This window comes from Podarcis gaigeae, assembly GCF_964106915.1.
Source record: "Podarcis gaigeae genome assembly, chromosome: 3".
NCBI classification, from domain to species: domain Eukaryota; kingdom Metazoa; phylum Chordata; class Lepidosauria; order Squamata; family Lacertidae; genus Podarcis; species Podarcis gaigeae.
The window spans coordinates 122,102,405-122,124,957 of NC_139680.1; the positions used below are offsets into that span (position 1 = coordinate 122,102,405).

General features: G+C 45.7%; 1 protein-coding gene across 2 annotated transcripts; it reads right to left on the reverse strand.

The window, feature by feature from the left end:
- Positions 1-7,060: 7,060 nt before the first annotated feature.
- Positions 7,061-18,705, reverse strand: LOC310841779 (uncharacterized protein; the record flags this gene model as incomplete). Of its 2 annotated transcripts, none has more annotated exons than XM_083733209.1 (6): positions 18,686-18,705; positions 13,047-13,554; positions 12,770-12,851; positions 12,146-12,228; positions 9,732-9,858; positions 7,061-9,150 (listed from the first exon to the last, which is right to left on the reverse strand). In XM_083733209.1, exons 2-6 carry the CDS (start codon positions 13,473-13,475, stop codon positions 7,061-7,063), a joined length of 2,811 nt encoding a protein of 936 aa, XP_083589335.1. In that variant the 5' UTR covers positions 13,476-13,554; positions 18,686-18,705. The 2 variants fall into 2 exon arrangements, with proteins under 2 accessions (XP_083589335.1, XP_083589336.1); XM_083733210.1 differs by lacking the exon at positions 18,686-18,705 and having other exon boundaries at positions 7,061-7,618; positions 7,703-9,150; positions 13,047-13,662.
- Positions 18,706-22,553: the final 3,848 nt, after the last annotated feature.

The following is a 22,553-nucleotide window of genomic DNA, read 5'->3' on the forward strand; positions in this document are numbered from 1 at the left end:
CTCAAGGAATAGTTTCGGAGAAAAGGCTTTTATTTCTACCATCCGTGAACTGGTAGAAGGAACAAGTGTGACAAGTCACAAAAAGCATGCATGAAATTCACAGTCATGTGCACAAGCATATATAGCCCTTCCCTCCTCCTTTCTCCTCCCTCAGGAGTCCTCTGAGCATGAACAGAAAGCTGTCTTGGGACTATTGGGACTCTGGGCCCCCTTCCCAGGAAAGGGGTTTCAGAGTGTTCAGATATGTTTCAATCTCTTGTTCTGGCATGGTTCCCGGACAAAAAGCAAGTTGCAATGTGGTTCTTTAGCAAGGCCAGAAGGTATCAGAAAGGCCTGAGAAACAATGGACTGTGTTCCCTACCTTTGTTGCAATCTTTTTAGTTACAGCAAGCGGAATGTTTCTGATGCTTAGCTAATGTCTTTTAGCTGCTGAGAAAAATGATTTTGAAAAGCTCGGAGAAGCTTTGAGCCTGCTTTGGTGGGGGGTGACTTCGGGCCTAGGTGAGGTCACCTGTCCTCACCTTCTTTCAATAGGATATCTAACAATCTGGGATAGCAGCGGGAATAAGGGAATTCCCCGCAAAAAAGGGGAGGGTCTTGGGGCGCAGGGGGTTCTGTGGTCTATAAGCCACTGAGACTTGGGCTGCCCAGCGGAAGGTCTGTGCTTCCAGTCCCCATGACTGAGCTCCCCTTGCTCTGTCCCAGCTCCTGCCAACCTAGCACTTCAAAAGCACACCAGCGCAAGTAGAGAAATAGGTACCACTGTGGTGTTTCTGGGCGCTCTGGCCAGAGGTGGTTTAGTCCTGCTGCCTAAATTACCCGGAAGGCTGTCTGCGGACCAACACTGCTGACTCCCTCAGCCTGAAGGGAGATGAGCTCTGCGCCCCAGTCGCCTTTGCCGGGACCTGACCGTCCAGGGGTCCTTGCCTCACCCAATAGAGGAAGGGAAGGTCCACATGTTGGTGTGAGCAGGGCTGCCTTGGTCTCCCCTTCCCCTTGAGAGCAAGCGCCTCTGGGGCGCAAGGGGGGGTGCTGGGTCTGCGACTGCCGCTCTCTCTCGCTACCCCTCTCCAACTTCAGCAGGAGCTGTTTATCCAGAGGGGGAAAGAATCCTGGGAGGAGAAATTTTACTTATTTACAGTGGTACCTCAGGTTAAGAACTTAATTCGTTCTGGAGGTCCGTTCTTAACCTGAAACTGTTCTTAACCTGAGGTACCACTTTAGCTAATGGGGCTGCCAGAGCATGATTTCTGTTCTCATCCTGAATCAAAGTTCTTAACCCGAGGTACTATAATAATATCTTTAATACGATCAATGACCAGAAAGCAATTTATAAAAGAAATACGACTTTATAAGCAGTATTGTGCTACAAATAAAAGTGGAAATATGGCCAATTCACAGAATTGGTGCTTATATTTATGACCAGGTTTCGTCTGTTAAGATCTTAAGAAATAAATTCAAATGTCGCTACTGTTTGTTATCGTTCCTTCGGTGTTTACAATTTGAACTCCGTTGCTGACATCATTGCTCGTCTTATTCTTGTTGCAATGTCACAATACTTTGCCACAGGCCTGTTGATTTCGGGCTCTTTATCAGCTAGGAGATGTCTGATATAGGTGTCATCTGTACTACGGGGTATTTTCCTCAGAATCGGTTCGATCAGCTCCTTTCTTGAGTCTCAATATAGTGGGCAGTATAAGATGACATGCCCGATGGTTTCGATATCGTCGCTGTTACAGGGACATAATCTTTGTTTGATCGGTATTTTGTTGTATCTTCCCTCTAGAAGAGCTGAAGGGAGAGCGTTAAAGCGGGCCCTGGAAAATGCCCATCGGTGTTTTGCGTTGTCTAGAACTTTCAGATAGTTTGCTAGATGGAGCAATTTCTGTTCTCATCCTGAAGCAAAGTTCTTAACCCAAGGTACTATTTCTGGGTTAGCGGAGTCTGTAACCTGAAGCATATGTAACCCGAGGTACCACTGTATTAAATTTATATACCACCCAATGCCCACAGGCTTTCAGGGCAATTCACAAAATAAAACCAGAATATAAAACCGCAGAATCATCAAAATAAAAACAACAACCACCTGATAAACCCTCCCCCCAAACACATTTTAAAAGGGCATAGGATGTCAATCAAATCAACCAAAGGCCTGGTTAAAAAGGAACATTTTTGCCCGGTGCATAACGGTGTATAACAAAGGCGCTTGGGGGAACTTCCCTGGGGAGAGCATTCTTCAAATGGGGAGCCACTGCAGTGAAGGCCCCGTTCCTGTGCTGCCACCCTCCGGACCTCTCAAGGAGGAGGGACACAAAGAAGGGCCTCAGAAGATGATCTCAGGGTCCAGGTAGGGGGATATGGAGAGAGGCTGTCTTGAGGAATTGCGGTCCTGAGATGTTTAAGGCTTAATAGGTCAAAACCAGCTCACTGAATGGGTAGCCAGTGCAGTCGGACCAGGATTGGTGCAATATGTTCAATCCGCCTTGCTCCGGTGAGCAACCTGGCCGCTCAATTCTGCACCAGCTGCAGTTTCCGAACCGTCTTGAGAGGCAGCCCAACGTGTAACGCATGGCAGTAATCTAACCTTGAGGTTGCCAGGGCATAGACAGCAGTAGTTAGGTGATCCCTGTCCAGACCGGGGCGTAGTTGGGCCACCAGCCGAAGCTGATGGAAGGCACTCTGGGCCACGGAGGCCACCTGAGTCTGGAGCGACAGGAAAGGATCCAGGAGGACCCCAAGCTATGAAGCTGCTCCTTCAGAGGAAGTGTAACCCCATCAAGAGCAGGCCATCTCCCTAGAATGGTATACTAAAAATGATGAAGTTACATCAGTGATGGGCAAGAGACTTTGGTTATAATATACAATTTTTATCATGGGAAAAGTCATGGAAAGAGCATTTGAAGTTTAAGGCTTGCTGTTCCGTTGAAAGAAAACTGTATGAAAATGATGTACTGTTGGTACCTCACACTGAGTAAAATTGCAAAAATGTATAGAACCAGCTCAAATTTGTGCTGGAAATGTAAAAGGAAAGAAGGTACCTTTTATCATATGTGGTGGTCACTGTGGAGTGGTAAAAGTGTTCTGGGAAATGATATATACTGAATTTAAGAAAGCGCTTAAGGAAACTTTTGTCATCATCAACATCATCAATTTTAATTTGTATACCGCCTTTCTATCTTACAATACTCAAGGTGGTTTACAAGCTGAAGAAAGAGAAAATGTACATCTTCTAACAATCTAATGCAATACAAAACATAACTTTAAAATTGGCAGCCTACATCAAAATAGCAACATTCAACCATTACTTAGAATAGTATAACATAATAATAACATATAAAAGTTAAACAGAAATCCAATCAACAGTTACAATAATATCTAAACTTTAATCAGTAAAACAACGGCAAGCCACAGTCAGACTAGGTTCCTTTCTGCCTTGGTCAGACCACACCTGGAGTCCTGTGCTCAATTCTGGATGTCACAATCGAAGGAGGATATTGAGAAGTTGGAATCTGTGCCGAGAAGGGTGACCAATATAATCAAGCATTTGGAAACCAAGCCTTTTAAGGAACGATAGAAGGAGCTGGGTAGGCTTATGTGGGAGTCATACAGCTAAGGCAGAGGCTTGTAAATACTGCAGGGGCCCCCTGACATTCCTCTGGGCAATGATTACCTTATACGGAGAGGGGAGTGTCAAGCCTTGACCGGATGAGGTAACAGGAGACTTTGGAAAAACGGCCATGCGGCTGGGAGAACAAAGGAGATAATAAAAAGTTGCCGGAGGAGAAAGGCTGGAAGGAGCAGCTCTCCAGCATTATGAAAATACACGCTGCCTCATTGTGTCTTTTTTCTATGCTATGCTAAGCACCAATTGACTGGCTGGTTCCAACTAGTGGTGCCCTCTCTGAGGCTCAATTAAAAGAAGAGGAAAACTTAAAAGAAAGGAGGCTGACTGAAGAAAGCAGTTGAGACGGACTTCAAAGGCTAAAGAAAGGAAGCAGTGGGATGCTGACTTCAAACTTCAAAGGAAACCATAAGAGGCTTCTCGATCATCGACTCACCCCGCCCGGAAAGGGCTAATCAGCGCTGAATTCATCTACGGATCCCTGGTGAGTCGATCCCTATTATATTGATTTTAGAAATATGGGCAGTTCCCTGTCATTTCCGCAACAGAAATTTTTAAAGGACTTAAAATTTCTCCTCTCCTCCAACAAATTGGAAGTCCCTGATGGCGATTTGATACAGCTCATTCAAGCCATCGATGAGCATTGCCCCTGCTTTGCTGCAAATGGGACTTGGGAACTAAAGCAATGGGATAAGATTGGAACATATTTTCATGGACACCCCAATTTCAGTGTTCGAATTTTAAATGCTTGGTGTAAAATTCGTTATGCTATGGGCTCTCTATCACCAAAAAATATCTCCATGGCTACATTGCCAAAACAACCTTCAGCTTCATTAATTCAGCATGCTGCTATGCCATGTGTTCCAGCACTTGTTTTGCCAGCAGCCCCAGACCCCAAACCTCCAGATTACAGTGCCTCACCAGAGGACCCAATCCTGCAAAAATACAGTGGTCTGGCTGGAAATGACCCTGCTCTTTCAGCAGCAGAACAAGCTACCCCTTTTCAACGTGCAGTACTTGCCTGTTCCTTATCACAGGATACCATGGCATTCCCTGTTATTGTGCCCCCTACTGGTGCTCCAGCAGGAACTCAAGCCCAGCACCAACCTTTTGACTTTAAAATCTTGAAAGAGCTTCAATTGTCAGTTAGGACAAATGGACTGCAAGCTCCATTTACACAAGCTCTTTTGGAAGCCACATTAGCCCAGCTATTGGTTCCAGATGACATCAAGCTTTTGGCACGTACGGTTTTACCCCCATCAGCAGGTGTATTGTTTGCCCATGAATGGGAAATCACCTGTCGTGCTTATGCTCCTGCTTTACTGCAACAAGCAAGAGGGAATAATCCTAATCTTACCCTCGCAAATGTGATGGATGCTATGATGGGGCGTGGTCCCTTTGATCAGGCTTCAGTGCAAGCCACACTGCTGCAGATCTTATTGAGGGATACTGCTCTTGCTGCTCAACAAGCAATGAGAAAAATTCCTGAACCCTCCAGTATTCAGTCTAGGTGGGGTTCAATCAGCCAAGAACCTAGAGAATCATATTCTTCCTTTATGGACAGGCTGATTACAGCAGTGAGTAGACAAATTGAAAATCCTGAAGCCAAACAAATAATTATCAAACAATTGGCCTTCGAAAATGCAAATGAGGATTGTAAGGTTGCGTTGCGCCCGATAATACGCAATCCTGCCACAGACACAGCAGCTATGCTTCGCATTTGTCAGTCTGTTGGTACAGCCACCCACAAGGCCCATTTGCTGGCAGCAGCGCTAAATAAAAACCAGCCTGTAGCCATCGATACAACGTTTCCAGCGTGGCAAACCAAGATCACCGATACCTCAGTGTGGGTAGAGTGGCCTCCACCAAAGGAAAAATCCGCAGCAATGGCACCATCTCGTTTCTGAACAGCTTATTTCTGAACAATTTACTTTTGGCCACATTGAACTGTCTTCATCCCACTGGCCCCAGCAGACAGGAACGGTTTGCTTTTACATTGCCAGTATATAACAATTTGCAGCCCACCCAGCAATATCAGTGGGTTGTCCTGTCTCACAGCATGCGGAACTCCCCTACACTTTGTCAACATTTTGTGGATGAAGCATTGAAACCTTTCCGCATGCGCCACCTAGAGGACAAGCCTTTGTGGGTTCCAGCTCGACGCGTGCAGCCATGGCGAGTCCCTTCAATTGCGGAAGTGCCTTCCCCACCATCTGCCTTGCCATCCTTTGCTGCACCGTTATACAAGGAAGAGAAGCAGATGACCCAGTCCAGTTGAAACCACCATATTTCACCTTATCAGCTGGCAAGCCGCTGTCATCAGAATCCTACTCTGGCTGGCAGCATCCACGACTCAGCCACTCTCGAACTATAAGAACAGTGTTGTTGAATAAGACTTTTAGGGGAGAAAATTATCATAAAATATGGAGGGATAATATTTTTGTGCAAGATATGATTACGTTTACCAATTTATTGCATGCTTCTAAATGTTCTAAATGTTCTAAATGTTGGTTATGTATGCACATGCCCCCTTTTGCCCGTCATTCAGGCTTAATGCTTCATGGTGGATCCTTTCGATTTACGAATATTATATCCCCTAAGCAAACTTTTTGGCCTCCAGTACAATTGATCCCCCATGAGGCTGCCTCCATTTGTTTTCAAATTAGAGAGGGGAAAGAATCATGGGGCATATATCCAAACTGTCAATATACATTGAAATTCATGTTTAATAGCTCTTGTTCTCTTACAGGAACATACAGTGACCAATCTCAGAGCTGTAGGAGTGGCACGAGTGCATGGTTAAAAAACTAGAAAGGAAGCCTACCATGCAGCTTGGAATCAGAATTCTTATATTCTTGGCTTCCGGATGGAAGTTGGCTTCGACATTTATTAATTTTAGTGATCATTATAGTAGTTATTTGCATTATTTTGTGTTGATGTATTCAATGTATTCTTTCCTTAATTTCTATGTGTACTGCATAGTTGTCCAGTCCGCAGCCCGCTCCCGCTTTCACAAGAGTCGCTTATCGCACTCAATATAATCGTGTTGGAACGGACATTTATGACTCTGATTAATAAAATAAAGAAAGAGGGCATGTGGGAGTCATACAGCTAAGGCAGAGGCTTGTAAATACTGCAGGGGCCCCCTGACATTCCTCTGGGCAATGATTACCTTATACGGAGAGGGGAGTGTCAAGCCTTGACCGGATGAGGTAACAGGAGACTTTGGAAAAACGGCCATGCGGCTGGGAGAACAAAGGAGATAATAAAAAGTTGCCGGAGGAGAAAGGCTGGAAGGAGCAGCTCTCCAGCATTATGAAAATACACGCTGCCTCATTGTGTCTTTTTTCTATGCTATGCTAAGCACCAATTGACTGGCTGGTTCCAACAGGCTTAGTCTGCAAAAGAGGAGACTGAGAGGAAATAGGAGACCCATCTTCAAATACCATGATTCTCCCTGCTGTGAGTTCCTTGATGGTAAGTGAGACTTTGCTTCCATTTGAAGCTCTTCCCACATTCCAAGCACTGATATGGTCTCTCCTCATGGTGAACTGTTTGATGGGAAGTAAGATGTCCCTTCTGACTGAAGCTCTTCCCACATTCCAAGCACTGATATGGCTTCTCCCCTGTATGAATTCTTTGATGGGAAGTGAGTATATTCTTGCAAGTGAAGCTCTTCCCGCATTCCAAACACTGATATGGTTTCTCCTCTATATGAATTCTTTGATGGGAAGTGAGTATATTCTTGCAACTAAAGCTCTTCCCACATTCCAAGCACTGATATGGTTCCTCCCCTGTATGAATTCTTTGATGGGAAGTGAGCTGGCAGCCCTTAATGAAGCCCCTTCCACACTTCAAGCATTTATATGGTTTCTCCACTCGGTGAATTCTTTCATGTGAAGTAAGCGTATCCTTCCGATTAAAATTCTTTCCACATTCCAAGCACTGATATGGTTTCTTCCCCGTATGAATTATTTGGTGGGAAGCGAGACTTTTCTTCCAGGTGAAACTCTTTTCACATTCCATGCACTGATATGGTTTCTCCCCTGTATGAATACTTTGGTGGGTAGTGAGGTGAACGTTCTGCCTGAAGCTCTTTCCACATTCCATACACTGATATGGTTTCTTCCCTGTATGAATTCTTTGGTGGGTAGTGAGATTTTTCTTCCTGGTGAAACTCTTTTCACATTCCATGCACTGATATGGTTTCTCCCCTGTATGAATTCTTTGATGAGCTTTGAAACTTCTTTTCTGGGTAAAGCTCTTCCCACATTCCATACACTGATATGGTTTCTTCCCTGTATGAATTATTTGGTGGTAAGTGAGATTTTTCTTCCTGGTGAAACTCTTTTCACATTCCATGCACTGATATGGTTTCTGCCCTGTATGAATTATTTGGTGGTAAGTGAGATTTTTCTTCCTGGTGAAACTCTTTTCACATTCCATGCACTGATATGGTTTCTCCCCTGTATGAATTCTTTGATGAGCTTTGAAACTTCTTTTCTGGGTAAAGCTCTTCCCACATTCCATACACTGATATGGTTTCTTCCCTGTATGAATTATTTGGTGGGAAGTGAGACTTTCCTTCCGATTAAAATTCTTCCCACATTCCAAGCACTGATATGGTTTCTCCCCTGTATGAATTCTTTGATGGGAAGTGAGCTTAGCTTTCTGCCTGAAGCTCTTTCCACATTCCAAGCACGTATAGGGTTTCTCCCCTGTATGAATTCTTTGATGGAAAGTTAGACTATTCTTGCGAGTGAAGCTCTTTCCACATTCTAAGCACTGATATGGTTTCTCCCCAGTGTGAATTCTTTGATGGGAAGTGAGCTGGCAGCCCTTAATGAAGCCCATTCCACATTCCAAGCATTTATATGGTTTCTCCCCTCTGTGAATTCTTTCATGTGAAGTAAGGATATCCTTCCGACTAAAATTCTTTCCACATTCCAAGCACTTGTATGGTTTCTCCCCTGTATGAATTCTTTGATGATCTGTGAGCTTAGCTTTCTTCCTGAAGCTCTTTCCACATTCCAAGCACTGATATGGTTTCTCCCCTGTATGAATATATTGATGGGATATGAGATGGTCCTTTCGACTGAAGCTCTTCCCACACTCCAAGCACTGATATGGTCTCTCCCAACTGTGAATTGCTTGATGATAAGTGAGATGCCTCTTCAGTTTGAAGCTCTTTCCACATTCTAAGCAATTGTATGGTTTCTCTCCTCTATGACTTCTTTGATGGGCCTTGAGCACAGCCCTGTGAGTGAAGCTCTTCCCACATTCCAAACACTGATGGGGTTTCTCCCTGCTGTGAGTTCTTTTAGGGAAAGTGAGAAATGTCTTCTCATGAAATGTCTTACCATGTTCTAAGTACCGATAACGATTTTTCCCAATAGGATATATTTTATGGGAAGTAGAATGGGAGCTCAGACTATAACTCTCTCCACACTCCAAATATTTATACAACTTCCCCACTGTGTGAATGTTGTTATGGTTCCCCTTGTTCATAAATTCCAATCCATCAGCACCTGCATCAAAGAGAGAAACCGATTAGAGCCTTAGGATGAAATAGAGCCCCCAATTATGGAAGACTACTAATGAATGTTTGTGATAGATGAAGAATGGAAGGGACTTAGATCTGAGGTCTTACTACAGATCTGTTGACTCTCCTTGACACACAGATTGATGGGAACCTGAGATTCAAACAGCCTGGCATCTTCCGGCAAGGATCTTGTTTGGCCTAATCATGGAATCTCCTCCATATGCAAGGTCAGTTGTCTCTTTGGTCAACCAGAAAGTGACAGAAGCAAAAACAGAAAACCTCATAGAAGCCGCTACTTCTTCTGCCACCACACAGAAAGTTACATTCAAGAAGCTCTTTGTAGCTCAGACCAGCCTGGTCATGGTTTAAAAAGGCAAATGTGGGGCAAGAATATTTGCGACAGAACAGTAGATTCAAGGTGAACTGCGGGGAATGAGAATCCCAGATGCTGTCAAGCACCATCAAAATATTGCAGGATTCTCACAGGTGGAGGTAGGGATCTGTGGGTTTGGGTGGGTGGGTGGGTGTATTTCAAAACATATATTATAGTCCAGCAGGAATCCTTACTGAGACAGTCCACAGTCGCACGATTCTCCTCCATGACTTCCTTATGTAGAGCTCTCTGGTCAGGATCCAGCAACGCCCACTCCTCCTCGGTGAAATACACAGCGACATCTTCAAAGCAGAGAGGACCCTGAAGGAAAAGGAAAAAGGTCCTCTTCTGAGACAGCATAAAGATTACATTGGTCAACAACAAATTTGTTGTCTGCGTTTTTTCAGCTGATTTAGAACGAATCTGATGTGCTGAATCCAAAAATCACATTGGTTTTGCTCAATCAGGTCAAGTTTTTGAGTTATGGCCACATGTCATTTTTTTTACAATTTTTGTTCCCATGTACGCTTGTGTGGAACATTTTAGAAGAAGTTGGGGGGGGTAAAATGCCATGTCGAATAATTGTTTTGCTTGGAAATGATTATTTTAATGACAAGAAGTATTCAGGTTCGATAGTTCTGGGTGATTATGTTGATAAAGGCATCAGTTTGAAGTCATAAAACCTCGAAATCTTCCATAAATAGGTGCGGCAAAGCACAAAGTTGGGGGATCAAAACCCCTGGCTCACTCGAGTACACTGAAGGAGAACTATGTTCTGGAGAAAATTGGTTATGGTCAGCATAAGTGGTTTATCTGTGTTGACCTGAAGATGGTGAACTTTTTGTTGGGACAACAGTCTGGCTTCACCGAGTACCCATGTCTTCTGTGCATGTGGGATAGTAGGGACCGTGCTCAGCATTACATGAAGGACTGGCCTGTGCAGGAGGAATTGGTGCCTTGCAGAAAAAGGAACGTCATCAACAACCCTCTGGTGGACAGAGACAGAATACTCTTCCCACCGCTGCACATCAAGCTCGGCTTAATCAAGCAGTTCAGCAAGGCTCTGGACAAGGATGGTGACTGCTTCACTTACTTGTGCCAGGCTTCTCCAGGATTGACCATGGAGAAGTTGAAAGCTGGCATCGTTGACGGTCCTCAGATCTGTCAGCTCATCAGAGTTTGGAAACTCAGTGAACGAAGTGGAACTGGAAGCGTGGAAGGCATTTGTTCTGGTAGTGAAGAACTTTCTTGGCAACAATAAGGCCAGAAACTACGCAGAACTTGTCAACAACATGCTGACTGCTTTCAGAAACCTGGGCTGCAACATGAGCGTCAAGATGCACTACCTATTTTCACATATGGACCGGTTTCCTGAGAATCTGGGTTCAATGAGTGACGAGCAGGGGGAGAGATTCCATCAGGACATGAAAGAGATGGAGACCAGCTATCAGGGTCGCTGGGATGATGGCTGACTACTGTTGGACTCTGAAGAGAGACCTCCCTGCCGCTGAGCATTCCAGGAGTTCCAAGAAACGGAAGTTCAAGCCCTGAAGTTTGAAAAATGGTGAAGCAACATGCAATTTACGTGTACTTACCTTTATCAACGCTCACCATTCAGTTTACAGTAATCGATGTTTCTATCAGGTAATCAATATATGTTGTTGGAAAAACATTTTTTTCTCTTAAAAACATATTTAGGATGATATGTGTTGACAAAAATCAGCTGATAATGCCACAAAGATGTAATTGATTTTGTCACAAGATCTGATTTTTTTCAAATCAACATAGCACAAAAACCTGACCTGATGGAGAGAAACGGATGCCATTTCCTGATTCAGCAGTGAAAAAATACCCTAAATCAGTTGTAGATATGTAGACAACATTCAAAAAGTAAAAAATTGTTGGCCAGTGTTATCCACTATAGATTGCTCAGTTGGTTTCTTCCCATTCATTGTTGTGTTCTTTTAATGGGATTATTTTGCTGCACCTTTTAGGTCTGGATGCCTATTTTAGCATTTCAGTGGATTTATTTTACTGTGCATTCTAATGGTGGGTATTAATCTTTGTGTGAATGGGTGGACCTCCGCCTGGTGTTCTTCAAATCGTTCTGTCTGTGGAAGTATTCCTGTCTGCCAGACAGAACGCTCCCTTCTCTACTCCCGCTGTGCGATGCTTGGGGGCGATGGGACCCTCCCTCTGCCCTACAGCCAACTTCAAGGGGCTCATGGGGGCACAGAGAGGGGGAGGAGGGGGATTCCCCTTCTTCAGCTGATGGGGCTGCTGAGGTGAATCCCGGCCACGGTTTGTTATGGCTTCTCAACTTCTTGGAAGCTTCTCAACTGCTTAGAAGCCTGATTAGATCAATATAGAAATATAGCTGCAGCTACTGATAAATCATGATAATAAAAGTGACATTCCGAAGCCCAGTTAAGGAGAGATGGCTGTTCATTCCTGTCAGCACATAAACCTTCTTGAATGGCATTGCCCATCTTTGTTCAGGACAGAGGCTTTGACAGAAACCAAGAGGAGGAGAAATTCTTTCCGGCCCAGAGGCTCCTTGGCTGCCCCCCTCCTCTGACTCTTTCCCCACAAAGCTCTTTCCCCATACCAGATCTGTTTCCACAGCTGCTGCTTCTCCTCCGTTCTCATGAAAAGATGGATGAGGAGGTCTGGGGGGCATCCTTCTGTCACCTGAGAGAGACAAAAGTCAAAGGGAAGCCATCAGCTCCTGCGTCTCTCAGAGGTTCAGCATAAAAAAATTCCTTCTAGTAGCACCTTAGAGACCAACTAAGTTTGTTATTGGTATGGGCTTTTGTGTGCATGCACACTTCTTCAGATACATTGAAACAGAAGTCTCTTTCAGAAGTCTGGTTCAGTGTATCTAAAGAAGTGTGCATGCACACGAAAGCTCATACCAATAAGATACTCGTCTCTAAGGTGCTACAGGAAGGAATTTTTTAATATTGTTTCGCCTATGGCAGACCAAAACGGCTACCGACCTGTAACTAGAGGTTCAGCACTTAGAGATAAGTGCCATAGATGTGCCATGGAAAAGGTCTTGCTTGTTGAGTGCATTTTGACATTGTACCCATTTCAAATTTTTGTTCTTCAAAATACATCTTCCCCCCCTTTGGGCTCTTGGCCCCAAGTGTCTCCCCCCCTAAAGATGAGCACAACCCAAAGATTAGTTTCAAGATCCACAGAATGAGAAGAAAGACGAGTTCCTCCTTACCCAGTGGCCTCTCTCTGGCATCCAACGGAGTCTTTTCTGCCTCACAGGACTCCAGGCCCATTTCCACAAAGAGATCCTTTCCCTGAAAGAGTAGCAAGGATTTAAAACAGAGAATGGGGAGAAGGATTAGAAAAGGAATGATCAGAGCAAACACTTTAGGGGAGCAGATCTCATCCCTTGCTTCTCCAAAGAGGGCCAGCCGTTAGGAGAGCATCTTGGAAGGCGCCCTGTCTTGCTTGGAGCCCCTTGGGAGTTTCCAGAGGGAAGTCTCTCTCACCTGCTGCTCTGCCTGCTTCCTCTCCTCCGCCTGACTCAGGAGGAAACCTTCGGCCAGGGCTACAGCCTGGGAACTGGTCTCTGCTCCGCATTCCCTCACCCAGCTCTCCATCTCCAGCGGAAGGACAGCCAGGAACTGCTCCAAGATCACCAGGTCCAGCATCTGAGCTTTGGTATGACTTTCTGGCTTCAGCCACCGACAGTCAAGGTGGTGGAGTCGGCCGCAAGCCTCTCGGAGTCCTTTGGCGTCCAGAGAGCTGGACTGCGTCAACTGCTGGCTCTGCACCTCTGAGCAGAGGGTGTCGTCCTCCTCACCCGAAATCTTCTGCACTGAGTTTTCCCCGAATCTCCCACTGCTCCCAGTTTGGAGGGCAGGGCCTCCTCCTGCTTCAGGGCCAGCTGAGTCTTGCTCATCCATCTGGGCTCTCATGAAGCCTCCAAGGGATCGGAAGGAATCCTTTCGTTTTCTGCCAAGTTCTGATGGTCCGATCTAGAGGTGCTAGCAAATCCTACAAAGCAAACATATTGGTCTGTTATCAGACTGATACATGGTCAGGAGAAGAGAAATGTTTCCTGAGCAAGCGTGGCTGAGTCTTGCTAGGAGCCAGGGCTGGACTGCACCACACTCTGAACTTTCATTAACAGGAAAAAAGGAAGAAGAAAGAGAAGTATGTCTCTAGCCCTGGTCTAAGGAAAGTGACCATGCCGAATTGCCTCATCGGAAAAGAGGGAGTAACTGGACACCTGGCTTCTTCAAGTGAATCCAGATCTCCAGGACCTGCTGAGCTGCATCCAAGGTACTGAAGGAGCTTGGGGATGTAAGCTCAGAGCCTTCATCTAGAGCTCAGAGGATTCTTGGAGAACAGGAGAGGTTCCTGCAGACTGGAGGGGGGCAAATGTTGTCCCCATCTTCAAAACAGGAAAAACTACCGACCGGTGAGCTTGAGATTGATACCAGGCAACCGGGGAAGGTCCTGGAACAGATTAATTAATTAAACACATGAAAGAAGAAGGCAGCCTATTTATTTGGGTCTTCCCAGAATCCTGGGAACCGTAGTTTGTTCAGGATGCGGTGAGTGGACAGGAGAGCGCCCTCTCCCGCAATTCCTAGGGTGGTGTAACAACCCAGCCTCCTTGCCAGGGGACTTGGGGAACCGTAGCTGGAGCAGAGGGGGCTGTGGAGAGAGGGTCTCCCACTTACTCTCAGCCCTCGGAGGGGGCTGCCTCTTTCACCCCACCTGCACCCTGGGATTTATTTATCACATGTACAGATCCCTTTTATCTTCCCAGGATCTCAGGGTGGAATACGTGATTCACCCACACAACAACCCTGTGAGGAAGGCGAGGCGAAGAGATGGGGACTGACTCAAGCTCACCCAGGGAGCTTCATGGCTGAGTGGCGAATCGAACCCTGTCCCAGTCTGGCACTCTAACCATTAGGCCGCACTGCCCCTCCTTCCCACCATGGCCTCTCCTCTTGGATCTCCTGTAGAAAGGAGATTCCGACTAAGCATTGGGAAAAACCGAAGAGCTGTTGGGCCCTGTCACCCCCAGGAGAGATGGCAGCCTCTCCTTCCTTGGAGGTTTCTGAGCAGAAGGTGGGGGGCCACCTGCAATGGAGAACTGAGCAGAGATTCCTGCATTGAAGGCTGGACTTTCAAAATTGGGAAAGGAGTACGACAAGGCTGCATTTTGTCTCCCTGCTTATTTAACTTATATGCAGAATACATCATGCGAAAGGCTGGGCTGGATGAATCCAAAGATTGTCGGAAGAAATATCAACAACCTCAGATATGCAGATGACACAACCTTGATGGCAGAAAGTGAGGAGGAATTAAAGAACCTTTTAATGAGGGTGAAAGAGGAGAGCGCAAAATATGGTCTGAAGCTCAACATCAAAAAAACGAAGATCATGGCCACTGGTCCCATCGCCTCCTGGCAAATAGAAGGGGAAGAAATGGAGGCAGTGAGAGATTTTACTTTCTTGGGCTCCATGATCACTGCAGATGGTGACAGCAGTCACGAAATTAAGAGACGCCTGCTTCTTGGGAGAAGCGCAATGACAGGCCTAGACAGCATCTTGAGAAGTAGAGACATCACCTAGCCAACAAAGGTTCGTATAGTTCAAGCTCTGGTTTTCCCAGTAGTGATGTATGGAAGTGAGAGCTGGACCATAAAGAAGGCTGATTGCCAAAGAATGGATACTTTTGAATTCTGGTGCTGGAGGAGACTCTTGAGAGTCCCATGGACTGCAAGAAGATCAAACCTCTCCATTCTGAAGGAAATCAGCCCTGAGTGCTTACTGGAAGGACAGATCCTGAAGCTGAGGCTCCAAGACATTGGCCACCTCATGAGAAGAGAAGATTCCTTTGCCTCAGTCTTCTCCGATAAAGAAAACAATGCCTGACCTGAAGAATTTGGAGCAAATGATTCAGCAGAGGTAACACGGCCCAGAATAACTAAGGAGATAGTACAAGAATACTTGGCTAGTTTAGATGTATTCAAGTCTCCAGGGCCAGATGAACTGCATCCAAGAGTATTAAAAGAACTGGCAGATGTGATCTCAGAACCACTGGCAGTCATCTTTGAGAATTCCTGAAGAACAGGCGAAGTCCCGGCAGACTGGAGGAGGGCAAATGTTGTCCCTATTTTCAAAAAGGGGAAAAGAGAGGACCCAAATAATTACCGCCCAGTCAGTCTGACATCAATACCAGGGCAGATTCTGGAGCAGATCATTAAGCAAACAGTCTGTGAGCACCTAGAAAGGAATGCTGTGATCACCAATAGTCAGCATGGATTTCTGAAAAATAAGTCATGTCAGACTAACCTGATCTCGTTTTTTGACAGAATTACAAGCCTGGTAGATGAAGGGAACGCAGTGCATGTAGCCTACCTTGATTTCAGCAAGGCATTTGACGGGGTGCCCCATGATATTCTTGTAAAGAAGCTGGTAAAATGCGGACTTGACTATGCTACCACTCAGTGGAACTGATTCAGGAATTTGGTCGAGTGGCAGGATTTAAACTTAATAAACAAAAAACTAAGGTTTTGGGGAAAAATTTGAATTCTTTAGAGTCAGAAAGGTTTCAAAAAGAGACAGAACTAAATGTGGTTAAAAAAGTAAAATATCTAGGGGTAAATATAACAGCGAAGAACAGAAATTTATTTAAAGATAATTATGAAAAATGTTGGTCTGAAATTAAAAAAGACCTAGATGTCTGGTCAAGATTGAAACTTTCCTTGTCAGGACATATTGCTGCGATCAAAATGAATGTATTGCCAAAGATGTTGTTTTTGTTTCAAACCTTGCAAATAGTGGATAAAATGGAGTGTTTTGGGAGGTGGCAACGAGATATTTCTAAATTTGTCTGGCAGGGCAAAAAGCCCAGAATTAAGTTTAAGATACTAACTGATGCTAAAGAAAGAGGGGGCTTTGCCCTGCCAGACTTAAAGTTGTATTATGAATCAGCAGCTTTCTGCTGGTTGAAAGATTGGCTACTTCTTGAAAACACTGATGTTTTAGATTTGGAAGGATTTAATAATGCGTTTGGTTGGCATGCATATCTGTGGTATGACAAGGTTAAAATACATAAGGCTTTCAAGAACCATGTTGTTAGAAAAGCAGTGTTTAATGTCTGGTCAAAATATAAGGACTTATTGGAAAATAAGACCCCAAGGTGGCTATCACCAATGGAGGCTAAGGCCCCGAAAAGACTCAATATGGAGGCCAAATGGCCGAAATATTGGGAAATAATAGAAAAAGATGGCGACAACTGGAGATTGCAGAGTATGGAGAAACTAAAGGAGAAAGTGCGAGATTGGTTACATTATGCTCAGATTAAAGAAGTTTTTAAGTTAGATAAAAAATTAGGATTCCAGGTGGAAAAATCAAAGTTAGAAACAGAACTGTTAGAACCCAGCTCTAAGATACTCTCAAGAATGTATAACCTGCTGCTAAAATGGAACACACAGGATGAAACGGTTAAATCAGCTATGTTAAATTGGGCACCGGACATAGGGTACAACATCATGTTTGCTGACTGGGAAAGGTTATGGACCACCGGTATGAAATTTACGGCATGTAATACCCTGAAAGAAAACATTATGAAAATGATATACAGGTGGTACATGACCCCAGTCAAGCTTGCAAAGATATATCATTTGCCTGATAATAAATGTTGGAAGTGTAAAGAGGCTGAAGGAACATTCTTTCACCTTTGGTGGACGTGCCCTAGAGTGAGGGCTTTCTGGGAAATGATATATAATGAGCTGAAAAAGGTATTTAAGTATACTTTTCTTAAGAAGCCAGAGGCCTTTCTCCTGGGCATTGTCGGCCAGAGTGTGCAAAAGAAGGATCGAACCTTTTTTATGTATGCCACAACAGCAGCAAGGATACTCATTGCTAAAGGCTGGAAAACTCAAGATTTACCCATACTGGAAGAATGGCAGATGCAACTGATGGACTATATGGAACTGGATGAGATGACTGGCAGAATCCGAAACCAGGGAGAAGAATTGGAGGAGGAGAACTGGAAGAAGTTTAAAGACTATCTGCAAAAGCCTTGTAAATTGTATGAATGTTAAGAAAAATGTAGGATCTGTAACATCATGGCTCTAACAAATTAATAATCTTTGTGTATAAAAGTTAATGTAATTGAAAAATAAGACAAATTGTGGATAAATGGTATTTCATAGTTAACCTTTGACAAAAGAAATTTAAAAGATTAAATTTGAGATTTGAATATTAGGAAATTCTAATCAGATAAACTAAATTAGGTTAATAATTTGCTGGTAAAATTTATGAGTTTAGAAAGCAGTTACAAGAGGCGTGAGGAAGTCCAAGGATGTTTATGAAATAATGATATCTGAAATTGATATGTTTTCATATATATTTATTGTCAAACAAAACTTAATAAATATTATTTTTAAAAAATAAAAAAGCCAATGTAATTCTGGGCTGCATCAATAGGAGTATAGCATCTAGTAATAGTGCCACTGTATTCTGCTCTGGTCAGACCTCACCTGGAGTACTGTGTCCAGTTCTGGGCACCACAGTTCAAGAAGGACACTGACAAAGTGGAACGTGTCCAGAGGAGGGCAACCAAAATGGTCCAAGGCCTGGAAACGATGCCTTATGAGGAACGGCTAAGGGAGCTGGGCATGTTTAGCCTGGAGAAGAGGAGGTTAAGGGGTGATATGATAGCCATGTTCAAATATATAAAAGGATGTCACATAGAGGAGGGAGAAAGGTTGTTTTCTGCTGCTCCAGAGAAGCGGACACGGAGCAATGGATCCAAACTACAAGAAAGAAGATTCCACCTAAACATTAGGAAGAACTTCCTGACAGTAAGAGCTGTTTGACAGTGGAATTTGCTGCCCAGGAGTGTGGTGGAGTCTCCTTCTTTGGAGGTCTTGAAGCAGAGGCTTGACAACCATATGTCAGGAGTGCTCTGATGGTGTTTCCTGCTTGGCAGGGGGTTGGACTCCATGGCCCTTGGGGTCTCTTCCAACTCTAGGATTCTATTATTAAAACAGCTGGAGAAGCGCCGCTCTAGCGCAACCCCCTCGCCCCCCCTTTGCCCAGCCCTGCCTCCCCCTCCCCACAATGGGACCCCCCCCCAGGGGGGAGAGGAGACTCACCGGAGGAGGCAAGAGGGGCCAGGGAGGGGCTCCGGAAGACCCGCCCCGTCCTTTCCTGTCCTCTCTAGGAAGGGGGCTCAGCTGCTCTTAACCCTTGCCTAGCCTTCGGCGCCCAGCTGGTCTCCTCTGGGGGGAGCCTGGGGGCCGGAGGAGGAGGAGGAGGAGCCGAGAAGGGCCAGAGGAGCCCCGGGATGGGCAGGGAAAAGGCCGGGAGCCTGGGGGGCCGGGAGGGGGGGCAGTTTCTGGCCTCTGGGGCCAGGGCGAAAGGCAGGCAGGGCCAGAGCTGGCAAGGGACAAGCTGTCAAGGGGGCGCGGGAATAAGGGAATTCCCCCCCCCCAAAAAAGGGAAGGTTGACAACTATGGATCCTGCGCCCACAGTGGCACCCAGGCGCCCCAAGCAGGAGGAGAGCGCCTTCTCCCCACCTTGTGCTCTGCCGCTCTAAGATAGACTGGCTCTGTCCATGGAGGCTCAGAAACCTTTCTCAGAAACCAGGAAGAGCCCTGGGGCAGCTGCATTGCACCAAGGGGGACCTATCCGGCCCAGGATCCTGCGCCCACAGTGGCACCCAGGCACCCCAAGCAGGAGGAGAGCGCCTTTTGCCCGCTAAGGTAGACTGGCTCTGTCCATGGAGGCTTCATGCAGGACTCCTCAGAAACCAGGAAGAGCCCTGGGGCAGCTGCATCGCGCCAAAGGGACCCATCCGGCCCAATATCCTAGAATCCTAGAGTTGGAAGAGACCCCAAGGGCCATCGACTCCAACCCCCTGCTAAGCAGGAAACACCATCAGAGCACTCCTGACATATGGTTGTCAAGCCTCTGCTTAAAGACCTCCAAAGAAGGAGACTCCACCACACTCCTTGGCAGCAAATTCCACTGTCAAACAGCTCTGACTGTCAGGAAGTTCTTCCTAATGTTTAGGTGGAATCTTCTTTCTTGTAGTTTGGATCCATTGCTCCGTGTCCGCTTCTCTGGAGCAGCAGAAAACAACCTTTCTCCCTCCTCTATGTGACATCCTTTTATATATTTGAACATGGCTATCATATCACCCCTTAACCTCCTCTTCTCCAGGCTAAACATGCCCAGCTCCCTTAGCCGTTCCTCATAAGGCATCGTTTCCAGGCCTTTGACCATTTTGGTTGCCCTCCTCTGGACACGTTCCAGTTTGTCAGTGTCCTTCTTGAACTGTGGTGCCCAGAACTGGACACAGTACTCCAGGTGAGGTCTGACCAGAGCAGAATACAGTGGCACTATGACTTCCCTTGATCTAGATGCTATACTCCTATTGATGCAGCCCAGAATTGCATTGGCTTTTTGAGCTGCCGCGTCACACTGTTGGCTCATGTCAAGTTTGTGGTCAACCAAGACTCCTAGATCCTTTTCACATGTACTGCTCTCAAGCCAGGTGTCACCCATCTTGTATTTGTGCCTCTCATTTTTTTTGCCCAAGTGCAATACTTTACATTTCTCCCTGTTAAAATTCATCTTGTTTGTTTTGGCCCAGTTCTCTAATCTGTCAAGGTCATTTTGAAGTGTGATCCTGTCCTCTGGGGTGTTAGCCACCCCTCCCAGTTTGGTGTCATCTGCAAATTTGATCAGGATGCCCTTGAGTCCATCATCCAAGTCATTGATAAAGATGTTGAATAAGACCGGGCCCAAGACAGAACCCTGTGGCACCCCACTAGTCACTCTTCTCCAGGATGAAGAGGAACCATTGATGAGCACCCTTTGGGTTCCGTCAGTCAGCCAGTTACAAATCCACTGAGTGGTAGCATAGTCAAGACCGCATTTTACCAGCTTATCCTGCGCCCACAGTGGCACCCAGGCATCCCCAAGCAGGAGAGCAGCGCCTTTTGCCGCTCGAAGGTAGACTGGCTCTGGCCCTGGAGGCTCCATGCAGGAAGAGCCCTGGGGCAGGTGCCTCGCGCCAAAGGGGACCCCTCCAGCCCAGGATCCTGCGCCCCCAGTGGCACCCAGGCGCCCCAAGCAGGAGGAGAGCGCCTTTGGCCCTCTAAGGTAGACTGGCTCTGGCCCTGGAGGCTCCATGCAGGACTGCTTAGAAACAGGAAGAGCCTTGGGGCAGGTGCATCGCGCCAAAGGGGACCCATCCGGCCCAGGATCCTGCCATAGCTGTCCACTTTCAGATTTGAAAATAAGGGATCAGCAGCCTCCCCTGTCCCAGGGACAGTCTATAGGTTATCTATCCAGGATAGCAGCCGGAAACGGGGCTGGAATAAGGGAATTTCCCGCAAAAAGGGGAGGGTCTTGGGGCGCAGGGGGTTCTGTGGTCTATAAGCCACTGAGACTTGGGCTGCCCAGCGGAAGGTCTGTGCTTCCAGTCCCCATGACTGAGCTTCCCTTGCTCTGTCCCAGCTCCTGCCAACCTAGCACTTCAAAAGCACACCAGCGCAAGTAGAGAAATAGGTACCACTGTGGTGTTTCTGTGCGCTCTGGCCAGAAGCGGTTTAGTCCTGCTGCCTAAATTACCCGGAAGGCTGTCTGCGGACCAACGCTGCCGGCTCCCGTCCAGGGGTCCTTGCCTCACCAAACAGAGGAAGGGAAGGTCCTAGCCAAGTATTCTTGTACTATCTCCTTAGTTATTCTGGGCTGTGTTTCCTCTGCTGAATCATTTGCTCCAAATTCTTCAGGTCGGGCATTGTTTTCTTTATCGGAGAAGACTGAGGCAAAGAAGGCATTGAGGAGTTCAGCCCTTTCTGTGTCCCCTGTTTGCATTTCACCATCTTCTCCTCTGAGTGACCCCACTGTTTCTTTGTTCTTCCTTTTGCTACGAACATACCCATAAAAGCCTTTTTTGTTGCTTTTAACCTCTCTAGCAAGCCTGAGTTCATTCTGTGCTTTAGCTTTTCTGACTTTGTGTCTACACGTGCTCGCTATTTGTTTGAATTCCTCTTTGGTGGTTTCCCCCCTTTTCCATTTTTTGTGCACATCCTTTTTTAATCTTAACTCAGTTAAAAGTTCTTTAGATAGCCACCCTGGCTTCTTTAGGCACCTTCCATATTTCTGTCTCATTGGTATTGCCTGAAGTTGTGCTTTTACTATCTCCCTCTTAACAAACTCCCAGCCATCATGAACTCCCTTTCCTTTTAGTATTGCTGTCCATGGGATCTCACCCAGCACTTCCCTAAGTTTTATGAAGTCGGCTTTCTTAAAGTCAAGAAATTGAGTCCTAGTATGCTTGGCTGCTCCTTTCCGCTGTATAGTAAACTTCAGAAGAGCATGATCACTCGCGCCTAATGATCCTTCCACTTCTACCCCGCTAACCAGGTCAGAAATCCGAGACCAGGGAGAAGAGTTGGCGGAAGAAGATTGGAAGAAATTCAAAGACTATTTACAGAAATATTGTAAAATCAATGAATGTTAAAATGATGTCGGATAGAAATTAAGTGGTTTCCAGCTGTAATGTTTTAAGAGAATATGGAAAAAAGGTTTAGAAGAAGGTTAAAGTTTATTGATAAGGATTTGCTGAATTAACAATTTGAATTGGAATACAAAAAAGGGAGGTATGAGGAGGTCGGGGAAATAAGTTAAAGGAAAATAAGTTATGGAAACTGTGTGTTTTTAATAATTTTTATTTTTTGTATTTTTCTTATTTTTTTTTCTTTTTGATTTTTATTGTATTAACATTGAAAACTTTAATAAATATCTTTTTAAAAAATGGGGACGCTCAAAGCTGAAAGCCCCCCTTGCTGCTAGACTCCAGCCCAGCCTCGCTCTGGGTGTTGCCCCAACTGGAGTCCTCTGTCGCCCTGGGCGGACAGGAGCTGAGTCCGGAGGTCAGAATGGTCCCTCTGCGCTGTTGGGCAAGGAGCCAACCCTCAGCTCGCTTCCTCCGCCCAGGGGCAGATCTA